Genomic DNA, 25133 nt, shown 5'->3' with positions numbered 1-25133 from the left:
GATACCCTGACACTGAAATTCTTTCTGTTGGGCCTTTCTCCACTGAAAATAGCCAAACCCTATAAGAAATGACTCATGTATGATACTAGACTTTAGGCACCATTTAATATAGTTCTCAAGCAATGCTATTACTGAAGCTGAAATGTATAATGCTAATTTTGAATAAGGTTCATCCCTTCTCAACACTACAGCATTCACTCACGCATTGTGTTTTTTTTTTTTGTATTCTTGTACTGTTCTTCTATTGAGATAACCAATAAAAATTGCTATTTGTAAAAAGTATAAAACCCACTTTTTTTTAGGTATATATAAAATAGTATGTAAATAAGTTATATATACCACTGGTAGAAAGCGGGTGGAGCTCTATGCTATGGTAAATTTCACAGAGAGGAGCTGTTGTGCTACTAGCAGACTTGGATTAGAATTCAGCATTTTACCAGTGAATATAAAGCAACAGGCAAAATGTACAAGTGCAGTTAATGCTAGGCTTTCTTATTAGAATGCTCAGTATTGCAAACCGAATGTCATAGGCCCACAAAGTAATAAATATTTATTTATAAAATAAAGTTTTTTTTTTAATGTATATCTAAATAGTATATAAAACATATGTTAATATAAAAAAAAAAATCATGTGACTACAGTGAATTATAATCTCACTTTAAGTACTGTCAGTGTTGATCCACTTTAATTCTCTATTATTTTTTCGCACAAGGTATACATCTGCTTAGTGGCTGTAAAGTAAAACAGCCTGTCTGTGTTCTGGTACTGTTCAATACTGACAAACACTTGAGCACAACAACTTGAATACGGGTGACAAAAATATTTTTGACTTTTCTTGACTATTGGTGAAACTCTGGCATTTGGCCATTTTAGCAAATGACTTTAAGCCAGCAAGGAAGGCAAAATGAAGGGTCAATGTGGTATACATCAGCGGTCCCCAAACTTTTTGGCACCAGGAACTGGTTTCATGGCAGCCATTTTTTCCCAGGAACTGGGGGGGTGTAGTCACAACACAGCCCCTCTTTACAGCACAGTCCCCCTTTACATTGCAGTGCCCCTTTTCATTAATGTAAAGGGACTGTTCTGTAAAGGAGGTACTGTGATGTAAAAGGGGCTGCTCTGTAAAAGGGGCACTGTGATGTAAAGCGGACTGTACTGTAAAGGGGGCACTGTGATATAAAAGGGACTGCACTGTAATGATTACAGTGCCTCTTTACAGTACAACCCCCTTTATATTACAGAGCTCCTAGAAATCACAGCCTCCGACATCACAGTGCCCCTGCAGTCTGCCCCCCTCCCGCTCTCTAAAATCACACTTCCCCATTCCAATGTCTGCCATAGGACTCCTACCTTTGCCAGGGCAGATGCTGTTATCAGTCTGTGTGCCCTCTCTCAGCTTGGAGCCCTCCACTCTGATCTGCAGCACCTCCCTCCCCCTGCCTTTCTGATAGGATGACACTGTCGGCTGGGCAGGTGGAGGACCCAGGAGAGGACACACAGGCATGGCTGCACAGCGGGTGGTGACTGTGGTCTGTGATATCCCTGTGCGGACCACAGTCTCCGCACACCTACTGCTGTGTGGCCTGGCCATCAACAGGCCACAGACCAGCACTGGTCTGTGGCTCAGGGGTTTGGTATACAGTATATATGTCCTTAAGGTCTATATACTATAATATATACACTATGGGGGTTATTTACGAAAGGCAAATCCACTTTGCACTGCAAGTGCACTTGAAAGAAGTGCAGTCTCTATAAATCTAAGGGGTAGATCTGAAATGAGTGGAAGCTCTGCTGATTTTATTATCCAATCATGTGCAAGCTAAAATGCTGTTTTTTTTTTATTTTCCTTGTATGTCCCCCTCGGATCTACAGCGACTTTATTTCCAAGTGCACTTGCAGTGAAAAGTGGATTTTCCTTTAGTAAATAACCCCCAATATACTATATTTACTATATATAAATAGGCCTCTAAAAATACAGTTTTGGACTGGCGCACTCATTGACAACGCACCTACTGCTTGAGTCTGATCCCCCTAATCTTTTTATATATATATATATATATATATATATATATATATATATATATATATATATATATATATATATATATAAACGGGTGCAGCTGTGTATGTATAGTAACCAATTTGTTTCTAGGTTTTATTCTCAAAGCTGCACCAGATTCCGTGTGCATCAGTTATAGTAAATACCCCCAGTATATCTATAGTGTATATATTATGATATACAGACCTTAAAGACACATACAGTTGAATGACCCACAGTTGTGCTGCCTAGTCTATATTTATAATAAGAGGGATTGTAGTCGAGAAGCTGTTGGGTGATACATAATTCCTCATTTCTGTTTCTTTGACAGATAAAACTAAAGATCCCTAAGAATAACCATATGTTTCATACAGCATAATACAGAGTATCACCACAATTGTATTATAACTCCGTACTAAATAAATCTCTGGAAATGTTAGGGTTAAAAAAAGAACTCAGACAACATTTGGTTCAAAGTTTGCAGACCTAATCTTCATGGCAACATATTTTAAGGAATACCACCATCCATGCCATGTGTACCAAACAATCCCATCATCGGTTTTGGCTGTGTAAGGTCCTTTGTAGTACACACCATTCAGATTAGCAGAGTGACACCTGGTGGAAATATGAAAAACATTTAACATAAGTGATCATTTATATAGTGTTAAGTCCATAATTTTTTTTAGTAAAATTGTGTTATGTATCTCAGTGTGCACTATAAAATGTTCACTAACAAAATGACTTTAAAATATTTTTTTTAATAATTATGCAATAGTAATAAGCAAATGTACTGAATTTTAGTAAATACGGTTTTAAAGAATTACAGTTACTGTAGATACAAAGAACATATTTTGTTTTGTTATTTGTTCTTTTTGTTGCTACACTAAAATGTATCATTCTGGTAGAAAACATGGAAAGGGCATACACCATCTTTTGATTAAAATTCTTATTACCACAGAGTGGTACTGTGGGTATGACACTTTTGTATGGATTGCCACATTCCGATAATAAGATTATTGGAAAAAATTGAATTTTAGATGATGGATTTTTTAGGCATAACACACGTGTATATAAAATATATATTTATTACAAAAAATCAAATCAAAACAAAAACATAAAATTACATCAAATATTCACAAATTGTGCCTATGAGCATAAACGACGTACCACCTACATACATATATCATTCAAAAGATTCGGAGGACCAGACTGATCACTCTACAGTGTTAAGAAATTTGAAGAGGTAGTGTGTCATAAAAAAACTCAGCTCAACTCAAGGTGAGGTGGTGCGTCATTTCTGCTCATAGGCACAATTTGTAAATTTTTTATGTTAGTTTATGTTTTTGCCTTGATTTTATTTCTTGTAATAAATATATATTTTATATACATTTGTGTTATGCCTAAAATGTCCATCATTTAAAATTCCAATTTTTCCAATACACCATCTTTTGTATTTATATTTTGTAGTTATATAACCACACACTAAAAAGAAAGAACAAAGGAATGCAAATTTAAAAATAAATAAATAAATATTCAATTGAAACATTAGCCAAGGAGAGAAGAAAGAATAAATTAGGGTTGTTTCTGCTTCCTGCCCCAGGTTGGCTGTGTGTTCCTGGAGATTTATTAAAGCATCACATGTCTATATCTGCTACTTAGCTCCCTACCTGTTGTGCCCTGCCTCCTGTGCTTTTGGATTGCTGCCTGACTTGACCTCGGAACTGTTTACAGCATTTCGCTTGCTCTCTCCCTGCGCTGACCTTGTACAGTCCATAGATTTCGCTCATCTTGTCAGCCTCAGGACTACAGATACCAGTTCTTACTACTTTTTTTTGGTCCTGGTGCCATCTTGCCACGAGCTATAGCATGGTGTGCAAAGACTTGGGGAAACTAAGTACCAGTAGGCCTGCTTGCCTTAAAGTCGTTGTAAAGTCAGAAGCATTCAGATAAAATTAAGATAAAAAAACTTTCTGTGGGCAGCAGCCCCCTCAGCCCCCCCTAATACTTACCTGAGCCCATCTTAATCCAGCGATGTTGCAGGAACTGCCCGGGGCTCTCCCTCCTCATTGGCTGAAATGGCAGCGTGGCGCCATTGGCTCCCGCTGGTGCCAAAGTCAGTGAGCCAACGAGGAGAGAGGGGACGGGGCTAAACCGTAGCTCCATGTCTAAATGTACACACAGATCAGTGGCTTAGCTGCCCCCATAGCAAGCTGCTTGCTGTGGGGGCACTCGGCAGGGGGAAGGGCCAGAATCGCCGGCGAGGGACCTGGAAAAAGGAGGATCTGGGCTGCTCTGTGCAAAACCACTGCACAGAGTGGATAAGTATAATATATATGTTATTTTTAACTGTAAGGGAATAGGGACTGCTAAATTCAGAAAAGCACACAGGCTATAGATCCTGTCTCTGCTAAGGCTCCATTTACACTAATGTGTTTTCTGATGCATTTTGCAGAAATGCGGGGACATTTTTTAACATGGATTCCTAAGGAACATGTTCACATCAATGCATTTTTGTGCCTCTGCGTGGAAAGGGTCGGGTGGACTTTTTCCCCGCAAAATGCAGAGTTTTGCATGTAATGGGCTTAAATGGAGCCGCAGCCAAAACGCAAATACTGCGATTTTTCCATGATTAGCATTTTGCGATTTGTGTGTTTTTTTTGTTTTTAGCTGTACATTTCCTGTTTACTGGTTGCTAAGGAGGGGCCCGGGAAGCCTGCCACTAAGTCCTTAACAACCGATGAGTCATCAGCTGTCAGCGGGCTTCCCTGCTGAATGTAAAAAAAAAAAAAGAAAGAATTGCCGCCAGAAAAAAAATTGTGAAAAAAAATGGCGTGGGGTCCCTCCAGGTCCATACCAGGCCCTTGGGTCTAGTATGGATTTAGAAGGGACCCCCCATGCCATTTTTTTTTTAAATCGCATGGGATCCCCCCAAAATCCATACCAGACCCTTATCTGAGCATGCAGCCCGGCTCTGCGCCCCACCCCACCCTAAAGCACCTTGCCCTCATGTTGATGGGGACAAGGCCCTCTTCCCAACAACCCTCGCCTGGTGGTTGTCTGTGGTCTGTGGGGGGGGGGGGCTTATCGGAATCTGGAAGCCCCCTTTAAAAGGGGGCCCCTAGATCCAGAGCAGAGCAAATTTGCTTGGCAAGTCTCTAGCAAGAGCAAAGTTGCAGTGGTGGGTTTACAGAAAGAGCTCTGCAAGTCTACAGTATGAAAATTCAGCCACAGTGACCCCTGTGGTGGGCGACTATTGCACAACATAATGGAACCGAAACTTGCAGCAGACTTGCAGAATGTTTGCACAGAAAGTTGATCTGGAGTCCTGCAATGCGGACTTGCTGCAATTGTGCAACAAACTTGTGAAGCCTGGCAAGTCTAGCAAGTCCTTTTCAAACTTCCAACACAATTCCTTGCTACTTGGGTTGTTAATCCTCGATAGCAAGGATAACTTACCACAAATTTGTGGCAGGTTTGAATTGTAAGTTCTGTTAACTTGCTGCACATTTTCAATGGAAAGTTGTACACTTGCAGGGCACTTGAAGCACAAGTTCTAGTTGACACTTTTCCAAGAGCAAAGTTGCAGTGGTGAGTTTAAAGGAAGAGCTTTGCAAGTCACAGTGACCCCTGTGATGGGATGACTATTGCACAACATAACTGAACCAGAACTTACAGTAGACTGGCAGAATATTTGCATAGAAAGTTGATCTTGTGAAGCCTGGCAAGTCTTCAGCCACTCCTCTCTATACACTATACAGACCTCCCTTTGTTTTCCAAGGCTCTGATGAAGCAGGAATCCCTTGAAACGCATTAGCCTACCATTTGAGCATTTGCCCTTGCATGGGCTTAACTCATTTTAAATTAATGTTTTTGAATATACAACAGTGGCGGCTGGTGGTATACTTTTTTTTGGGGGGGCACCCACACCCCCCCAGTCAGTCACCAGCCCCACACTTACCTCATCTTTCAGGAAACGTTTCCAGTGATGGACGGCAGCTTCCCCTGCGTCTCCTTCTCAGCATCACAGTGGCTTCTGCCGTGCCTATAGGTGGCCAATAAGATCACTTCTCCTTTTCGGCCAATCGAGTGACGGGTCTCAAGACCCGCTTCCTGATTGGCCTGGAGGAGAATCAGAAGGACAATAGCGAATATTTATTTGCTATTGTCACACAACTGGGTGGGCTCAAGGAGCAGTGCTCTGTGGCCCGGGCCCATCCTTTTTTTGAAGCCTATTAGAGCCTCTGGCTCTAACCACATGCAAATGTGAACTACATTGCGAACCACATTGGAATCCATGTGTCCGGTGTCTGGCATGTAGATTAGGGGGCCGGACACATGGATAGGGGGTGGCGTCCCTGCGCTCTGCATTATGGGCCGCCACTGATATACAATCAATTTGAGGAATCCTGCTCTATGGCAATACTATCCATAGATGCAACCTAGGCCTTTGACAGTATTGAATACATGCTCTAACCACATGCGAATGCGAACTACATTGCAAACCACATTGGAATCCATGTGTCCGGTGTCCGGCATGTAGATTAGGGGGCCAGACACATGGATAGGGGGGTGGCGTCCCTGCGCTCTGCATTATGGGCTGCCACTGATATACAATCAATTTGAGGAATCCTGCTCTATGGCAATACTATCCATAGATGCAACCTAGGCCTTTGACAGTATTGAATGGGGTTATTTATGGAAAATCCTATAACGCTTTGGCATAGGCCCTACATTTATAGCTTGGGTACAACTTGCCCAACCAGTGGCAAAAGTGTCAGGGCTGGGCTCAGCCCTTCCTTCGCAAAGCTGGCTGCTTAGCTGTCGGCTAATTGCCAGCTCCTATCTCTCCAGTGACTCACCTGTTGATGATATCCTGCTTATCAGTCCTGCCTACTTAAGCCGTCCAGTCCAGATAATCTCTGCCTTTGCCTTGGTCACATCTCTAAAAATGCTCTCCTGTGTTCCTGTTAAAGACTTGCTTGGCTGACATTCCTTCTGGCTCCAGATCCTGCTTGCTACTCTGCTATGCTCATCTCTGGCTCCCTGTTGCTTTGGCTTGTCTGACTATCTGTTCCGGTTCCTGAACTCTGGCTATGTTTTGACTACCTTTACCCTGTTTACCTTTTTTATTATTAAACAAGTGTGATTTAAATCTACTTCTGGCTCAGTCTGATTCATGGTTTCTGACAAAAAGTCAGTGTCAATTAGACATGTGCGGTTTGTTACCTTCCAAATTGAAATTAGGACAAATTTTTGTTTTTCAGAAATTTGGATGTATCCGAATTTCCGAATTACAATAGTACCGAATTTAATCAGATCCAAAATAACGAAAAAATGTTTTGGATGAATTTTGAATTCAAATTGTTTTCAAATACTTTTCGAATTTGAATAGTTTTCCAATTTCCAAAGAGAATAAAATAGAATAGAAAATACGTGACATGGCAATTGACAATCTGTAAATGGTGGCAAGAGACGTGGCAAGTGGCACGCTGCAAATGGTGGCAGGTGACGTGTCAAGTGACAATCCACATCTGGTGGCAGGTGACGGTGGAAAGTAACACGATGCATCTGGTGACAGGCGATGGTGGCAAGTGGTGCGCTGCATCTGGTGGCAGGGGATGTGGCAAGGGACACGCCCAGGGCTCCCACTGATTCTGCAGTATGGGGAGTTGAACCACTTCATTATATATTAGAATGTAACAATAGAAATAATGCACTTCAATCACCCTGACACCAGATCAACCATGGTGCCATGTTGACTGAAGTGCCAACACCAGCCATCGCCCGTGAAAAATGACTTACCACCGGTCTTCTCCCCCCCCCCCCCAGGCATGCAAGAAGGTTGGTGACCGCTGCTGTGGGCTCTAGCCCCAGGTCTTTTGCAGATCTAGCAACTCCCCTGCAGCCCACTATCCTGATGTTGCAAAGGGTTTGGGATAGGATTAAGCCTACCTTGCAATATAAGGGATACTTGGAATACACTCTGCTATGGGATAACATCACTTTGCCAGAAATTGCCAACCTGGGCACAATGGAAGTCAATAGATATTACGCTAGTTCCCCTTTTTTGGGAACAATGTGTTGCAATCATTTCAACAGATTCAGGACAAATTTCATCTTCCTCACACCTCTTTTACCAATATCTCCTACTGAGACATGCACTACATGCCCAACACACAATTTAAACCCACTTACACATTATAGACCATCTATGCTCAACACCATACTCAAAGCTAATGGTAAGAGGGGTAACATTTTCTATGTGTACATGAGTTTACTTAAAGAGGAGTTTCCTTTAAGGAGAAAAAATTAAGAGTCAGCAGCTACAAATACTGCAGCTGCTGACTTTTAATAATCTGACACTTACCTGTCCCAGGGTCCAGCGATGTGGGGGAACAAAGCCCCGCTCATCGCCCCCTCCTCTCGGTGGTGCCAGCATTGCAACTGTGTGAAGCCACAGCCGAGCATTCGCGAGCGGCACAGCGTGCCGTGATTGGCCACGCAGTCATCTGGGACCTGTCACATGTCCCTGGTGACTGACAGGAGGGAGAGGGCAGAGCTGTGCCCTTCCTGCGCCGAGGGGAAGTGACGTCAGGTGCCCGGGCACTGAAGAGGCAGACTACGAGGGACCCACTAGCAACAGGCATTTAAAGGTGAGTTATTTTTTTTTTCCAAATGTTTTTTTTTTCATTTTCTTTTTAGGAATTTTAAGCATTTATTTATTTATTTTTTGGTGTGTGGAACACCACTTTAACTCTATCTTGCACAAAAATCCTTTATCCTGCAAATCTAAATGGGAACAAGATGTGGACAACTGGACATGATTTCTGGGGATTACTGGAAATCTGTCTTACAAATGATCCCTTTAGTCTCCTTCTCTAAATCTAGCCATTTGTTTCAATTGTACATTCTACATAGAACCTATTGCACCACTGAATGATTGCATAAATACTATCTTCTATTCTCCAGATGCTTGAGGGACACTATAAACTTAAATCACATTTTCTGCCGTTGCCTTTAATTATTCAGATACTTGCATGAAATTGTGGATATAATTAACCTGACATTTGATACTCGTATTGATTTAAATTCTTTAATATGCATCTTGGGCTGGCTGGAGAATGATGCATGAGGACAACCGATAACCAACTATAGCCCTAAGAAGATTATTTCATTTAGCCAGGAAGCTGGTAGCTGGGAGGTGGCTCTCAGCTACTTCTCCTACAGTTGCCCAGTGGATCAGGGAGGTCAATGCTATGCTCTTATTGGAGAAATTGACATATCAAAAAAGGAGTTGTCCTCACAAGTTTGAAATGTGAGGAGGTGGACAGGAACTTCCAGAGCAGCTATGAGAAACTACACTAGAGATGAACCATAGCATTAATACTGCTCTTTAGTTCCCCCTCAAGATATACACAGTTCTAGGTAGCGTATTTAAATGGCTAACCCTTGTTATCCTTTTGGCCTGATCTAGATTCTAACAGATGTTTCACAGATGCAGTCTTATGCCGATTTCCCTGTTTGGTAATGGTGCATGTACCACACTTACAGTACAAACGGTGATGACTGACCACATGCTACTTGTATTAGGAGTCTCTTTCCTTGTTCTTAGTTTTCTGTGTATTCTAGTTCACCTTTTTTCTCATATGCAAATGTTCTCCACTGCATTAGTAAACGATAACTGAAATCTTACACTTTGTGGAATTTTGTTAGGGTATATGTCATTTTATATATCTACCTTTACTTTCGGTGCATTCTTTTATGCACTGTCAACCAGAAAAACTTTATTTTCTGTATAAATTATCTGATTAAAAAAGAGTGTAATGTACCTCTTAGGCAATTGTCCTCGGAACAATTGTACCCATTTAACAGATTTAGCCCCCACCATTTGTGCTAGAGACAAATCAATTTTTTTTGTATTTCTCTCATTTTCTTTATTGGTGACAACTATTTTTTTTAAATGCAATACATTTAAAAGGGCAAAGGCAAAGGGCATTACCACAATGCACATTGCCACATACATTATGGTAGGATCTTAGTACCTATACTGACAGTGGTCATAATAGAGAAACTGGTACAGTGAGTGGGAGGGTCATTGCGGGATGTTTAAGGTAGGAGGCTTTATTGAGAATTCCATTATTTTTTTTAGAGTAGTGCATGATTGTTATACCAACTTTATTCAAGCTGAAAATAGACACACTAATAGCAGAAAAAGGGAGGAAAATTATGAAGCATGGAACTTTTATTTACAGCTGGCTGATATTGATGATTGAAGGCTTGATATCTGAAAAACATTAGTTTTATAACAGTCTTGGCCCAATGAGGGCTACCTATCACTAGTTGTAGAGCAAACCTAAATAATCTTCTAATGTAATGCCAGTAGGCGTTTTGGAGCAGGTATTTTTGGTTAGATAGCATGACTCCAGGAGAATAAGATATCTGCATGGCAATGATAAGGGCAGGTGGGAGACTCTTTGCAATGTATGAGGTGCTAGGGATGGATCCTGGATGTTAGATATATTATTTCACTATTTAGGCTGTGGGCCCTTTAGAGGGAAACTTAAAAATAAATTTTTTGTACTCTGGAGTTTCCACTCATGAAGGGTAAGGGGTTCCAGGGTGGTTCATATGGAAAGGAGAGTACTAATTTTTAGTACTCTCTGGATTGCTAAGTCCTCATTTTGGGACTCAGAATTCTGAGGTTTGGAAAGATATTTGCGTGGAACGGAACCTCCAGCCTTGATTACAGAGACTTTGGTCGTGGATTAACATGTGTTCATCAGAGTCCAGAAAAGGAAGAGGAAACAGTCAGCACCTGTCTATGAGAGAAACAGCAGAACACATTGGTGTGAGCAATGTGGGCTAGCTTGTGGCTGAGACATGGTCGCTAAACTGTGGTAACTTCCTTTTTGGGATCCCTGAAGCAGACTGGAGCTGGCAAATACCCTGTAAAGGACAAGTGTGACTAGCAGTAAGCCAACTTTTTTTTTTTTTCAACAAAGAGTAAGCCAACTCTTTATTTTTGATTGATGGACAATTTTTGTTTGCTTTTCCTTGCTGAGGACAAAGCTATTTCTGTTTTGCCTGTTTTTTTTTGTTTCGTTTTTTTTTATTAAAGGACTGTTTGCTTTTACCAACATGCTTGGTTAATGATCTTGGGCTCCAACATCACAGCTGTCAAGTTATTGGTTAATCATGTACAACTCAAAAAGTAGACTATATGAACTCTACAAATTGGGAATGTCAGGTCTACAGATGGTAACTAGACATGGTAAGGCCATTATAGTGTTAAATACAAATGTGGGAAATACTGTATTTGAAAAAGAACAATATAGGGAACTTGGCTCATCTTTTTATTCAAAATGTTACCTGTTATACCACCATCCACCTTTATCCTGATCAGCACAGTTCTCCTCATAGTTATCATTGTCTCGATCCAAAGTGCTAAATTTCATCCCATTATGGTTTGCCCACCATTGCACTTCTGGGTTAAATCCTCCAGTGAGAGAGTCTCCAGCTGTACCTGAATATTCTCCACAACTAATCTGGTAGCTGCTCTGAAAACAAGGAAGGAGGTTGTAGTAAAATATCTGGTGCACATCATAAAACTAACATTGAATGTGATTATTAATACATTTTTAAAACTATTCAAGAAAAGTTTAGCACTACTGTAAATCATACAAATTAATCCAAATAAAGTCAGAATATTATCAGATAGGCATCTATTATCTAAGTTAAAGTGCAGGTTACACCTATTTGTAGTTCCCGGCACATGGAATTGCGTAAATCTACCTGGCCAGGCCAAGGCATGTGCTCCCAGTTATTTCTATGGAAAGCTCTGAAATACAAACTTGTACTCTGCACTAAAATCTATAAGAATGAAAGACAAAGTGCATGAGATGACAAGCCAGTTTGCTAGCTTCCAGTGATGACTGCCAGGACTGGAGACAGGTGAGTATAAGACTAAGGAATGGGGGGGGGGGGGGGGGGGTCTGGAAGAACTACAATACAAGTGTAACTGCAGATACACTTTATATTATATTATTTCCCCAGTCCTTCCATTACCTCTTCATGGCCAACTCTGAAACTTTTATAGTCAGCAATTCGTCTTTGTCCTTCAAAATCCTGGAGATCAATTCTTAATGTGTAGTCATCTGGTTATGGAAAAATATCATAATAAATATATGTTACACTCTTAGTCTGGGAAAATGCATTCTGAAAACACAAAGACAGTAGGGCATGTTCTGACAGGCAAACAATATATGTGAAAATGAGGTATTGTTATCTGTATGAATAATTTATTTAATTTTTCTTGAACATTATAACTGGAGGGTGTGACATTAATGAGATAATTATTTCAGACAGCAAGCCCATGCGCAAACAAATACTTGGGATGTACTGTATATTTTGACTTTAGAGCTCACACATATGGGGCATACTATATTTATTAAAATCATAACATTTAGCCATTTTACTGACATTTTACTGAGGTGTGTAAAATAGCAGTTTTGATCTCAATGCAAATTTAGAGTTTTGATTTCAGATGTTTTTTTACTTTACTTTGCCACCCATTGTAAAAAAAACTCTTTATATTTACTGTACTTCAGTATTTCTAAAGCCCCATACACACTATCAGATTTAATGCAGATTTTTTTCCTTCAGATTTACCAAAACCATATAATATGAGGTCAAACCTTAGAAGTTTCAATATGTATACAATCAGGCAGGCCCTTGCACTACATGGTTTTGGTAAATCCGAAGACAAAAATCAGCAGAAAATCTGATAGTGTGTATGGGTCTTTAGAGATGTGGATCTTCCACCAGTTGAAAACTAAAATGATCCTTGAAAAAACATAATTGGCCTCTGTTATTTACTGTAACTGAGCTTTAATTTATTTTTTAAAATGAAAAATTGATGTATTTTTATAAAATATAAGTGAATGTCAATCAGCACAATTAAACCCTATAGAATATAAAGCTGATAAACACTCAGGGTCAAATAATTGTATTGAGAAAACATATTATAAAACAATCATATACAAACATAATAAAGTTCATATGTAGCAGAACACAAGCACCAATAATAAGTGTGCAAAATAGTGCTTTTGTAAACGATCACGCAGGTGAATCCATGAAGAACCTCCGCCACTTGTAATACTAGCAGCTCACCTCACAAAGTGTATCCCTGAAGGAATAGGGTCACAAGTACTTTCCCTAATAGGGTTTGTATTACTGTGTCAGTAGATAAAATCACTGGGCTGAGCTGACAGTAAGGATCCCTCTCTCCGCGCTCCAGACACCTCCAAGTATGTTGGACAAGATTTTCGGTGCAACAAATTGTATGTAATAAAGAGAATATATAGTGCTCTCTGCAAGGATTGGTATTTATTGTATATAAAAGGAATAAAACGTACAAGCTTGGCACTGCAACCCAGTGCCTGGTATGCGAGCGTGTAAAATAAATTCCACATGATGGCCATGGGTGACATCATGTGATTCCCTTCCGTTCTAGGGGCATTTATTGAGCGGAATGTCTCCACCAGTCCCCCACATTCGGCTGGTATGGTGGGGTCCCCTCCCTGGTCCGCTCTGGGCCCCGAAAAATCACCCTCTTCATAGGAGGCGCAAACCTATTATGGATGGGTACTTGTCCACCACATGGATATTGGGATCTTCCACTATTTGAATGGCTCCCACGGGGTCCTGAGTATTGGTGAGTGTTTTCACAATTTTGGAATGGTTTTTGATTATAGGGCAAGAAGGATTGAGAACTATCTCGATAAATAGACTGTTGCTGACCTCCTCTCCTACATCTTCCCCTCCTATTCTTCCCTCTTCTATTATTTCCTCTATATTGGTTATTTCTCTGTGGTGTGCAGAACGTCAACAAATGCCCCTAGAACAAAAGGGAATCATGTGATGTCACCCGCGGCCAGTGCTGATTGATGTGGAATTGATTGTACACGCTTGCATGCCAGACACTGGGTTGCAATGTCGTGTTTGTAAGTTTTATTCCTTTTATGTACAAAAATTGTAAGGCTGACCGCAGGTCAGCCTGTGCTTGTAGGAGGAGTCAGGCTGTATAACCCCTTCCCGCCGAGCGTTCGCAGATGTGCGTACTCGGCTTCCGGGGGGTATACCGGGATGATGCCCGCACCTGCAGGCATCATCCCGGTACCGTTTTTTTCAGCAGGCGATTGGCTATCCAGGCATAAGAACCGATGCGGCTAAAAGCCGCTCGGCTGTTATGCCGGAGGAGCGGGATGGGACGTCCCCCCTCCCGCCGCCTCCCGCCGCTGTTAACGGTGCTCCCGCTCGATCGGGAGCACCGATTCAAATTCTGCTGCCTTCGGCTGCTGGGCAGGGACTGGAATGAAGCCGTAATCGGCTTCATTCCAGTCTCCTCATCGTAAACACGGAAGCGACGTCATGACGTCACTTCCCATTTACTCGGCTGCCAATGGCGCCGGTTTAAAAAAAATATCCGGTATTCAGAATCGCCGTTTTCGGGGATCTGAATACATTGAAGTGTAAAGGAGGGGTGGGGGGTCTTTTAGACCCCCGATCCCTCCATAAAGAGTACCTGTCACCACCTATTACTGTCACAAGGGATGTTTACATTCCTTGTGACAGCAATAAAAGTGATACATTTTTTTTTTTTAAAACAATTTAGTCATTTTAAAATAAATAAAATAAATAAAAAAATAAAAAAAATTTTAACGCGCCCGCCGTCCCCGCGAAGCAAAGAAAGCTCATACGGAAGTCGCCCGCGTATGTAAACGGTGTTCAAATCACACATGTGAGGTATCGCCGTGATCGTCAGAGCGAGAGCAATAATTCTAGCACTAGACCTCCTCTGTAACGCTAACCTGGTAACCGTAAAAAAAATTTAAAGTGTCGCTTATTGAGATTTTTAGGTACCATACTGTGTCGTCAATCCACAAGTGCACGCAATTATAAAGTGTGACATGTTTGGTATCTATTTAATCGGCGTAACATTATCTTTCACATTACGCAAAGAAATTGGGCTAATTTTACAGTTTTTTTTTTTATTCATGAAAGCGTCCCTTTTCCCAAAAAGTTGCGTTTAAAACACCGCTGCGCAAATACCGTGTGACATAAAATATTGCAACAATCGGCGTTTTATTCTCTAGAGTCTCTGCTAAAAAAATATATATAATGTTTGGGGGTTCCAAGTAATTTTCTAGCAAAAAATATGGATTTTAACTTGTAAACACCAAATTCCAAAAATAGGCTTAGTCATGAAAGGGATAAAGCCTGCCCTCCTCTGCCTCCTCCTCTCGTGGACATTGGCTCTCGTGCTGACGTCACTTCCGGGTCAGCTCCTGTCTGCACGGGGGAGCCCTTCTCCCGCCGGTGTCTTGTCAAATAGCGTCCTCCATCGGATAGTGTCCGCTGCGTACTGCGCATGCGCAGTACACAGGAACACAGATTCCGAAAATTGCAGAGGATGAACGGCGCCTGCGCCGTGAGTCCAGGTTCTATCCCCACTATCCAAGTGGACATAGAGCTAGAATAAAAAAGAGCCGAGCGCAGCGAGGCCGAGCCCGAAGCGTGGCGAGCGAGGGGCCCTCTAAAATTCACAACCCTATGTCCGCTTGGATGGTGGGGCTACCACCTCCACTCACGGCGCAGGCGCCGTTCAGCTTCGGAGATTTTCCGAAGCTTCGTCTGCTCCGTACTGCGCATGCGCAGTACGGAGCGGACACTATTTGATGGCCAGACTCTATTAGGCAGAACACCGGCCTCATTCTCTGACTGCCTCTGCCGGAGGGGAGGGGGGAGGGAGGTTTCTGCCACAGGCTTCCCCCGTATGGTTCAGCTGGGGGGTTTGCCCGCAGCGCTTGTCTCCACGGGGGAGCCTTTCTCCCGCCCGCCTCCTTCTCTCGCTGCTGCTGCCGGAGGGTAGGGAGGAGGGAGGTGCCAGCCACAGGCTTCCCCGGGGGGGGTTCGCCGGCGGCTCCTGTCTTCACAAGGGAGCCCTTCTCCCGTCCGCTTCCTTCTCCAGCTGCCTCTGCCAGAGGGGAGGGGGGAGTGAGGTGTCAGCTGCGGGCTCTCCCGCCCGCCTCCTTCTCCTGGTGGTTCTGCCGAGGGAGGGTGGTTTCGGCCGCGGCTCTTGTCTCCGCGGGGGAGCCCTTCTCCCGCCCGCCTCCTCCTCCGGCTGCCTCTGCCTTCGCATCGTGGCCAATGAGTGCATTTCTGTACGGCTGGTTTGAATTGGAGAAGATGTGCTTTTTGTAAGTGGGGGTGCTCTTCTTTGTGCCAGTGGATCCTCAGCGTTTATGTGGGTGCCGTGGTGTCCATTGCAGCCCTGTGCACGGTTCTGTTGGGGACTTCCTCGGGCAGCATGTCCTGTCTGTTCTTTGTTCGGAGGATGGCTCTGTCCTGGCAGTCCACTCTTCTCATGAGACATGGTCTTGGTGTTGGCCTTCCATCGCCTGAATTTTGCAGGCATCGGTTGACACTCATTGGTCAGCTCATTTGCTTGCTGCGTTTTCTGTGAAGATTGAAGAGAGGTACTACAGAGAAACACTTACCTCTCTGTTCTGCTGATGGTAGGGGGAGTTAGTCCGGCCGGTGACTGCGGGGGAGATGCTTCTCCCGCCCCCACCTCCTTCTCCCGGTGTTTCTGCCGGGGAAGAGGGGAGGTTTAGGTTGCCTGCTGCTGCCGGGGGAGGGGGGGTTCGTCCGCCTGGTGGCTCCAGGGGGAGCGCTTCTCCAGCCCGCCTCCTTCTGGTGGTTCTGCCGGGGGGGAGGATTCGGGTGCCTGGTTCTGCCGGGGGGGGGGGGGGTTCGTCCGCCTGGTGTTGGTCCTCATGCAATTTACGGTTCTCACGCATGTACAGTTTCCCACGCAATTTTTTCGGTTTCTCATGCAAGTTTACGTTTCTCATGCTATTTTCAGTTTTCTCATGCTATTTTCGGTTTTCTCATGCTATTGTAGGTCTCATGCAATTTATGGTCTCATGCAATTTACAGTTTATCATGCAATTTACGGTTTATCATGCAGTTTATGGTTTCTCATGCAGTTTGCGGTTTCTCATGCAATTTACGATTTTCTTATACAATTTACGGTTTTCTCATGCAAATTTACGGTCTTATGCAATTTACGGTCTCATGCAATTTACGGGTTATTACGCAATTTACAGTTTTCTGCAAATTACGTTTTTTTACGCAGTTTACAGTTTTTCTGCAGTTTACGGGCTTTCTTGCAATTTGAATATCTCATGCAATTTGCATTGCTCATGCGTTTTGCATTTCTCAGGCGGTTGACGTTTGGAATTTATGGTTCTCAGGTTTTACATTTTCTCATGCAAGTTACGTGTCTGATGCAATTTACGTGTCTGATGTAATTACGTGTCTGATGCAATTTACGTGTCTCAGGCAACTTGTTTTTTTTTTTGTTTCTTATGTTTCCCATGTCTCTCACGTTTTCCCTTGTTTTCTTAGGTTTTTCCCATGTTTCTTTCGTTTTTTCACATGTTTCTTTAGTTTTTCCCATGTTTCTTTCGTTTTTCCCATGTTTCTTTCATTTTTCCCCATGTTTCTTACGTTTTTTCACATGTTTCTTATGTATTCCCTTGTGTCACGCGTTTCATGTTATTGCCCTTCGTTCGCTGCATTTCCGTTAGCCGGTTCTTACATCCAGGATCTTTCACGTCTACAGGTCCATACGGGCTGAGGTTTCGTTGTTGATCTTTCGCCTGTAATCCACACATCAAACGTATACATTCACCATTACACCTTCTACTACTACCCACCACGGTCTGTGGGTACCTTAGGCCTTAGTGTTCGTTTTAATTTCCTGTCTTGGCGCTGCAGGTTGCTCGGGCTCACTGCTGCATTCATTAGGGTGGTGTTGTCATCAGGTTCACATTCATGCGCTGCTGGTCCTGTCATTTCGGCACCCACATCTTTATATTTATTAGGTCCCACGTCCTTATACTTATCAGGTACCAGGGGGATGGTTGTGTCACGGGCGGGTTGTTTTTATTAGGTTTTCTGGTTGTTTCACACAGCTGGGTTGTCCATGTTCTTCCACTGCAGGTTACCCATCACGCCTTTGGGTTTAACAGATTGAGGTGATCGTTTTTAATTGGCTTGTTCGGAGGCAAGTCTCCTCATCTGTTCTTACACCACTCACATTTTGTTCGAACTCACGTTTCTCATGCTTTTAGTTTCTTATGCGGTTAGTTCTTGTGCAGGTAAGTTTTTCATGCAAATTCACGATTCTCATGCAATGTTACGTTTCTCTCGCTATGTTACGTTTCTCTCGCTATGTTACGTTTCTCTCGCAAATGTTTATTTTCTCGTGCAAATGTTTATTTTCTCGTACAATGTTTTTTTTCTCGTGCAATGTTTCGTTTCTCATGCAATATTACGTTTCTCATGCAATATTAAGTTTCTCTCATTTTCTAGGTTCTCTAGTTTTCCAGGTTTCTGTCATTTTCCAGGTTTCTCGTGTCCCCAGGGTTTTTCTCTCGTGTCCCCATGGTTTTTCTCTCGTGTCCCCATGGTTTTTCTCTCGTCTCCCCATGGTTTTTTTCTTGTCTCCCCATGGTTTTTCTCTCGTCTCCCCAGGGTTTTTCTCTCGTGTCCCCAGGGTTTTTCTCTTGTGTCCCCAGGGTTTTTCTCTCGTGTCCCCAGGGTTTTTCTCTCATGTCCCCAGGGTTTTTCTCTCGTGTCCCCAGGGTTACTCTTGTGCCCCCAGGGTTTCCTTGTGCCCCCAGGTTTTCTTTCGTGCCCCCAGGTTTCTCTTGTGCCCCCAGGTTTTCTCTTGTGGTTTCATCGATTCTACTGGCTCAGGGACTTTAATGGATCCCGGGACCCTCTCGAGGCCTGGGCGGTATCAGTATGCTCAGGTCTCGGAAGCAGGTACCAGCGTTGCACTTTCTCTTCAGTTCCATTTTCGTGGTGGATTGATTTTCCATTTGGCTGACGCAGCAGCCTTGTTCATTAGGTTTTGTTTTGAATACTAGGAAGGCTCATGACACTGCTTGGCTTCTTTCCAGGCTTTCCGGTCTAGGTTTCCAGTCCTGATGGTTAACATCCAGTTCCTATTTTCTTTTTGTTTGTTTTTTTGGCCTCTTCCAGCTCATATCGGCCCACATACACTTTCAGGGCGTATCGAGTTGAGTCTCAGCATTTCATGTTGGATGACCCGTCAGGTTCTTTTATGTTCTGCATTTTCGATTGAAGCCGCCCTCAGGGTACCGGCAGAGTAGACCCCCTGATGTGCTCGGCTGACTTCCCATTATGGGTCTTATTACGTGTCGTATCTGACATACTCTCAGGTCTCCTTTTGCGTTGGTTGCCAGCTTGGGGCTCAAGGCAGTGCTAGCTGGCTTTTGTGGTTCTTTTGGCCAGGGGAGTGGTGCTTTGGGCCCAGGGTCTCGCTTACTTTAACCAATCAACTAGTTGGCACCCCGACCTTCTCTGTTACATCTGCATGTTCTCAAGACGCAGCATTCAGGGGTGGCACTATGTACAGGTTCTGGGGGCCTGGCAAGGTGTGGAGCTTGGGGTTGGTTTATTCCAGCTTGGTTAGTTGTTACATTTGTCAAACCCTGGGATGGTCCTCTACTGCCTTTCCAGGCGCTCCCCTTTCTGCAGCAAAATACATACTTTGTTGCCACCACCCCAGGTTAGACGTTAATTCACTGTGTAATCTGGTTGTTAAGCTTTCATCCGACTGTGTTATTTTTGCCCTCTTTTAGGCATACTGACCACGTGACCCCGGCACACTTCAGGTCTATGTTCTTTATTGCTCTTTGTTCCTTTCCATTCTATCCACAGATTGACTCCGAGTACAATTGTAAGGCTGACCACAGGTCAGCCTGTGCTTGTAGGAGGAGTCAGACTGTATAAAGCCCGCCCTCCTCCTCTCGTGGATGCTGGCTCTCGTGTCCCACCCACCCATTCCCTTTTTCTTTTTATTTCATTTATTAAATTTCATACTTGAGTATGCCCCCTTTTAGGCATACTGACCACGTGACCCCAGCACACTTCAGGTCTATGTTCTTTGTTGCTTTGGATTCTATCCACAGATTGACTCTGAGTACATATACCAATCTTTGCAGAGAGCACTATATATTCTCTTTATTACATGCAATTTGTGGTACTGGAGATCTTGTCCAACATACTTTGAGGAGTCTAGAGCGCAGAGATAGGGATCCTTTCTGTTAGCTCAGCCCGGTGATTTTATCTACTGACACAGTAATACAAACCCTATTGGGGAAATTGCTTGTGACCATATTCCTTCAGGGATCCACATTGTGAAGTGAGCTGCTAGTATTACAAGTGGTGGAGGTTCTTCAAGGATTCACCTGCATGATCATTTACAAAAGCACTATTTTGGACACTTATTATTGATGCTTGTGTTCTACTACATATGAACTTTATTTTGTTTGTATATCCCAGATAGCAAGGAATTGAACTGAAAGTTTGAAAGGGACTTGCTAAGCTATTGCTAGACTTGCCAGGCTTCACAAATTTGTTGCACAATTGCAGCAACTCCACATTACATGATTTCAGATCAACTTTCTTTGCAAACATTCTGCAAGTCTTCTGCAAGTTCTGGTTCAGTTATGTTGTGCAATAGTCATCCCACCACAGGGGTCACTGTGGCTGAATTTTCATGCTGTAGACTTGCAGAGCTCTTGTTGTAGATTCACTACTGCAACTTTGCACTCAATAGAGACTTGCCAAGCAAATTTTGTACAAATTGGAATAGTGTCAACTAGAACTTGTGTTTCAAGTGCTCTACAACTTGCCAGTGAAAATGTGCAGCAAGTTAAGAAGACTTACAATTCCGCACTGCCACAAATTTGTGGCAGGTTATCCTTGCTATCTGGGATGTTTCTTCAAGTGCTGCACTGTTTTATAGTATTTTGACAAAAGCTTTATCATATTGCTCCCCCTAATTATACTGGACTCCTTTGCCAGTTGGATATACACTATATTACCAAAAGTATAGGGATGCTTGCCTTTACACACATGTGAACTTTAAAGCGGGAGTCCACCGGGACTCCGCGTTTTTTTTTTTTTTTAAAAGCCAGCAGCTACAAATACTGCAGCTGCTGACTTTTAAAATAGTGACACTTACCTGTCCAGCGCGCCCGCGATGTCGGCACCCGAAGCCGATCTCTAGGTCGTCTGTCGGGTCCTGCCGCCGCCATCTTGGGTATGGAAATGGAGCCTTTCGGCTTCATTTCCCGGTTCCCTACTGCGCATGCGCGAATCGCGCTGCGCAAAAAGGACGCTCCCCGCTGCCTCTGGGATCTGTGTGTTTCCCAGCAGGCAGCGGGGCACTTGCGGGAAGGGGCGGGCACTTGCGGAAAGGGGCGTAAGTTACGCCCCTTTCCGCAGAGAGCTATCCTGGAAATGGGTGCAGTTACCTGGATTATCCAGGTAACTGCACCCCCCCTCCCCCCTGAAAGGTGCCGATTGTGGCACCGGAGGGGGGGGGGGTTCCGATGAGCGGAGGGTCCACTTTAGGGTGGACCTCCGCTTTAATGATATCCCAGTCTTAGTCCGTAGGGTTAAATATTGAGTTGACCCACTCTGTGCAGCTATAACAGCTTCAAATTGTATGGGAAGGCTATCCACAAGGTTTAGGAGTGTGACTATGGGAATGTTTCACCATTCTTCCAGAAGTGCATTTTGTGAGGTCGGGTACTAATGTGGATGAGAAGGCCTGGCTCTCAGTCTCCACTCTAATTTATCTCAATGGTGTTCTGTTGGATTGAGGTCAGGACTCTGCAGCCCAGTCAAGTTTCTACACCCACACTTGCTCATCCATGTCTTTATGGGCCTTGATTTGTGCACTGGTTTGCAGTCATGTTGGAACAGGAAGGGGCCATCCCCAAACAAAGTTGGGAACATGAAATTGTCCAAAATGTCTTGGTATGCTGACACATTAAGAGTTCCCTTCACTGAAACTAAGTGGCCAAGCCCAACCCCTGTAAAACGACCCCACAACATAATCCCCCTCCACTAAATGGTTTGGCCCAGTGCACAAAGTCCATAAAGACATGGATGAGTGAGTTTAGGGTGGAGGAACTTGACTGGCCTGCACAGAATCTTGACCTCAACCCAATAGAACACCTTTGAGATCAATTAGAGCAGAGACTGCGAGCCAGGCTTTCTCCTCCACATCAGTGCCCGACCTCACAAATGCACTTCTGGAAGAATGGTCAAACATTCCCATAGACACACTGCTAAACCTTGCGGATAGTCTTCCCAGAAGAGTTGAAGCTGTTATAGCTGCAAAGGGTGGACCAACTCAATATTGAATTTTACAGACTAAGACTGGGATGCTATTAATGTTCATGTGCATGTAAAGGCTGATGTCCCAAATCTTTTGGTAATATAGTGTATATCTTATCACCAGCTGCAAGAACCAGCATTTTACTAGTCACCTGCTAATATTTAAACCTGTATTATAATTGTATTACTGTTCCCTAAATATGAATGTGGTTTAATGTATAAAGTGTACTAGCAGAGGGCTTATTTGGGCCCCTACTAGTTTGGCATACAACCATGGGTGTAGCATAAGGGGTTGCAGGGGTCACAATTGCAACTCTGATCCTAGCTTCAGGGGGCCCCTGCAGCCTCCCTGTCATATTATCATATCCTCTACAAAATCCAGCTCCGACCTGCCCTAGGTGCCCGCAGCCACGCTCCAGTACTGGGCTTCTACTTTGCCTTCCACAGTCCACACCCTTCTGTTCACATTGGCTGGGGAGAAGCTGTGAGCCATTTCCTGAATAGAGAGGAGCACAAGGTGAGAACAGCCCAGGATGGGAAAGTGTCTGTGCTGTGTGCTGGCAACATGGAATGGTAACTGAGCTCAGCGAGGCAAGAGGAGTAGAGTGCCGTTCCTGTAGCCAGGATGGGAGCAATGTCACTGGTGAGGTATGACACTGCTCAGTGTCTCCTTGTCACCAGCTGGGATTCTCTGTACTCCCCCACCCGGGGATGTCTACTTACCCCACTTTCCTGACAACTGGGGAAAAGACACACCTTCAGGAGGTGACCTTCCCCCAACATCTGCCAACACCAACAGAGAAACCCTCAGAAATTGCTAAAACAAATCCCTTAACACCTCCTTGGGGGTCCCTGAATGACTGCAGGCTTCAGATTTTGTGTCACATGGCTTTGCTCTCCCAGATCTAAGTCCCCCCCCCTAAAGCCCATGACTACCCCCTCCACCCTGCCATCTATGTGTCTGTTCCTCCTCTGCAGGGCTGAATTCACATTCCTTTACAACACAGCCAGTTAGCCATGATCTGCACAGGGTGTATCTGCCTACTACAACTACACTGCCGTTCTGATCAGGGAATTTTACAGGCCAGAAGGGCAACATAAAAGCCAGATACACCCTGTGGAGACTGACAGACTGTGTGTAAAGGTATGTGATTTCAGCCCTGTGTATTGTGTGGGGGGAGTTGTATACAGTACTGGGATGGGAAAGGAGCTCTGCCAAGTGACCTGCCTGGGATCCCTGTCCTTTGATTCTACAGCGGTGAGCCCTGTCCTCTGATTCTCCAGCAGTATTCCCTGTCCTCTGATGTAAGGAGGAACTCTAGGAACTCAAAACTCTTAAGCCACTTTGAGCATATTGGCGTGGGGTGGATGTATCTGCATGCATGTTGGAAGTAGTGGGGGGTCCAGGTCAACTTTTGCACTGGGGCCCACAAGCTTCAATTTATGCCTCTGCATACAACAAAATATATTTTATTTATTAAAAACAACTGCAGCACCCTAGTGGTAAAACATATTCCAAGGATTTAATAAAGCAGTATTGTACCCCCCCAGGTATAAAACTCTCTGCCACTGTGCTTTCTTACAGGTGCAAGCAGCAAGGAGGAAGCTCACTATTAGCATCTGAAATTGTAACCTCTGTGGTATTTTGCTGTGTTTCTTCTCACTGTATTACCTGAGATGCTTGATATCTAACTGCCTGATTCCCTGGCCAATTTTGGTTTGTGTTATGTTTCTGATGAACCTTAAATCCTTTGCTCCTCTCAGGAACTTCCTGATTTAAGCCAGTCTCTGCACTTTCTTCTTTGCCGGATAATTGTGCTCCTCTCCAACCAATATCTTGCTCTTGTCACTCCTGTTGCTGTCCGTATCTTCACAGCCATTTTTTACTGATCCTTGGTTTGTTCCTTGACTACGCTACCTCTTGATCCCAAAGTGCAACCATTTTTTACTAACCTTTTGCTAGTTTATTGACTATGCTTTTGCTAGGTCCTAACCTGCAACCACTTGTTACTGACCTTTTACTTTTTTACTTACTACCCTTCTGCTTGATCCCTAGCAGACACCACCTGCCACCTTTTAAGGGGTACTTTGCCCACACCAAAGATGACCCACTCTTGCAAAGCAATGCAGAGAACATAAGAGGTAACGCCAACATCCTCATACATGTTAATCCTAGCAAAAAAAAATAAAAAATTAATTTCTTGCTTAAGGAATAATAACGACATTGTTTTGTTCCTAAAGCAACCATTATTTTTTCTGTTTTCAGTATCACTAGCATTAGTAGTTGTAGTACATTAATGCGCTTTATATAATCTATGAAAATGTGAACAACATATTTATGTCCTTCAATTCAGACTGTGATTCAAGTCATTAATAGGTGGCAGAATAAAAAGCATGTTAATGGTAATGTAAAGTACCTTGCAATGTCAAGAAGTGCAAGTTATCATTTCCTAGCCAGAATTCCCCCTTCGCTGAAGCAAAATCCCCAAATCCTTGTTTATAGTCAGTCCAATTCCTAATGGAACAGAAAATCAAGTGTTTATGTGTTGTTATAATATCTGCAATTATAGTTTTATATTATCTACAAAATTTAAAGGTTTATTTTGCAACTGGATAGATGAATGGACATGCATCTTATTTACACACAATATCATTTGATCCAAGTTAACGTTTGTTTGTTAATACAGAGTCAGGAACGATTGTCCCCCCCTTAAAGTGGATGTGAACCCACTCTCATCATTTCTAAATTACATTCTAAATTAATATAGTGCATATCTATAAGGATATACATGCCTCTGGCATGTAT

General features: G+C 43.3%; 1 protein-coding gene across 2 annotated transcripts in view; it reads right to left on the bottom strand.

Moving 5' to 3' along the window:
* Positions 1-205: 205 nt before the first annotated feature.
* FGL1 (fibrinogen like 1) overlaps positions 206-25133 on the bottom strand; it is a 90567-nt gene continuing 65639 nt past the window's right edge. For both annotated transcript variants that reach the window (XM_077477382.1, XM_077477383.1), the window contains exons 5-8: positions 24745-24842; positions 12104-12192; positions 11408-11595; positions 206-2653 (exon numbers count right to left, since the gene is read on the bottom strand). In XM_077477382.1, the coding sequence (XP_077333508.1) occupies positions 2494-2653; positions 11408-11595; positions 12104-12192; positions 24745-24842 (535 nt within the window). In that variant the 3' untranslated portion in view covers positions 206-2493. The remainder of the gene's footprint in view (positions 2654-11407; positions 11596-12103; positions 12193-24744; positions 24843-25133) is intronic.

This window comes from Lithobates pipiens, unplaced genomic scaffold (assembly GCF_037356315.1).
Source record: "Lithobates pipiens isolate NorthernLeopardFrog02 unplaced genomic scaffold, aLitPip1_a1.2 Scaffold_13, whole genome shotgun sequence".
In the NCBI taxonomy this organism is placed as follows: domain Eukaryota; kingdom Metazoa; phylum Chordata; class Amphibia; order Anura; family Ranidae; genus Lithobates; species Lithobates pipiens.
The sequence above is the reverse complement of the archived record's forward strand: the minus strand, read 5'-3'. Positions and strand labels throughout refer to the sequence as shown.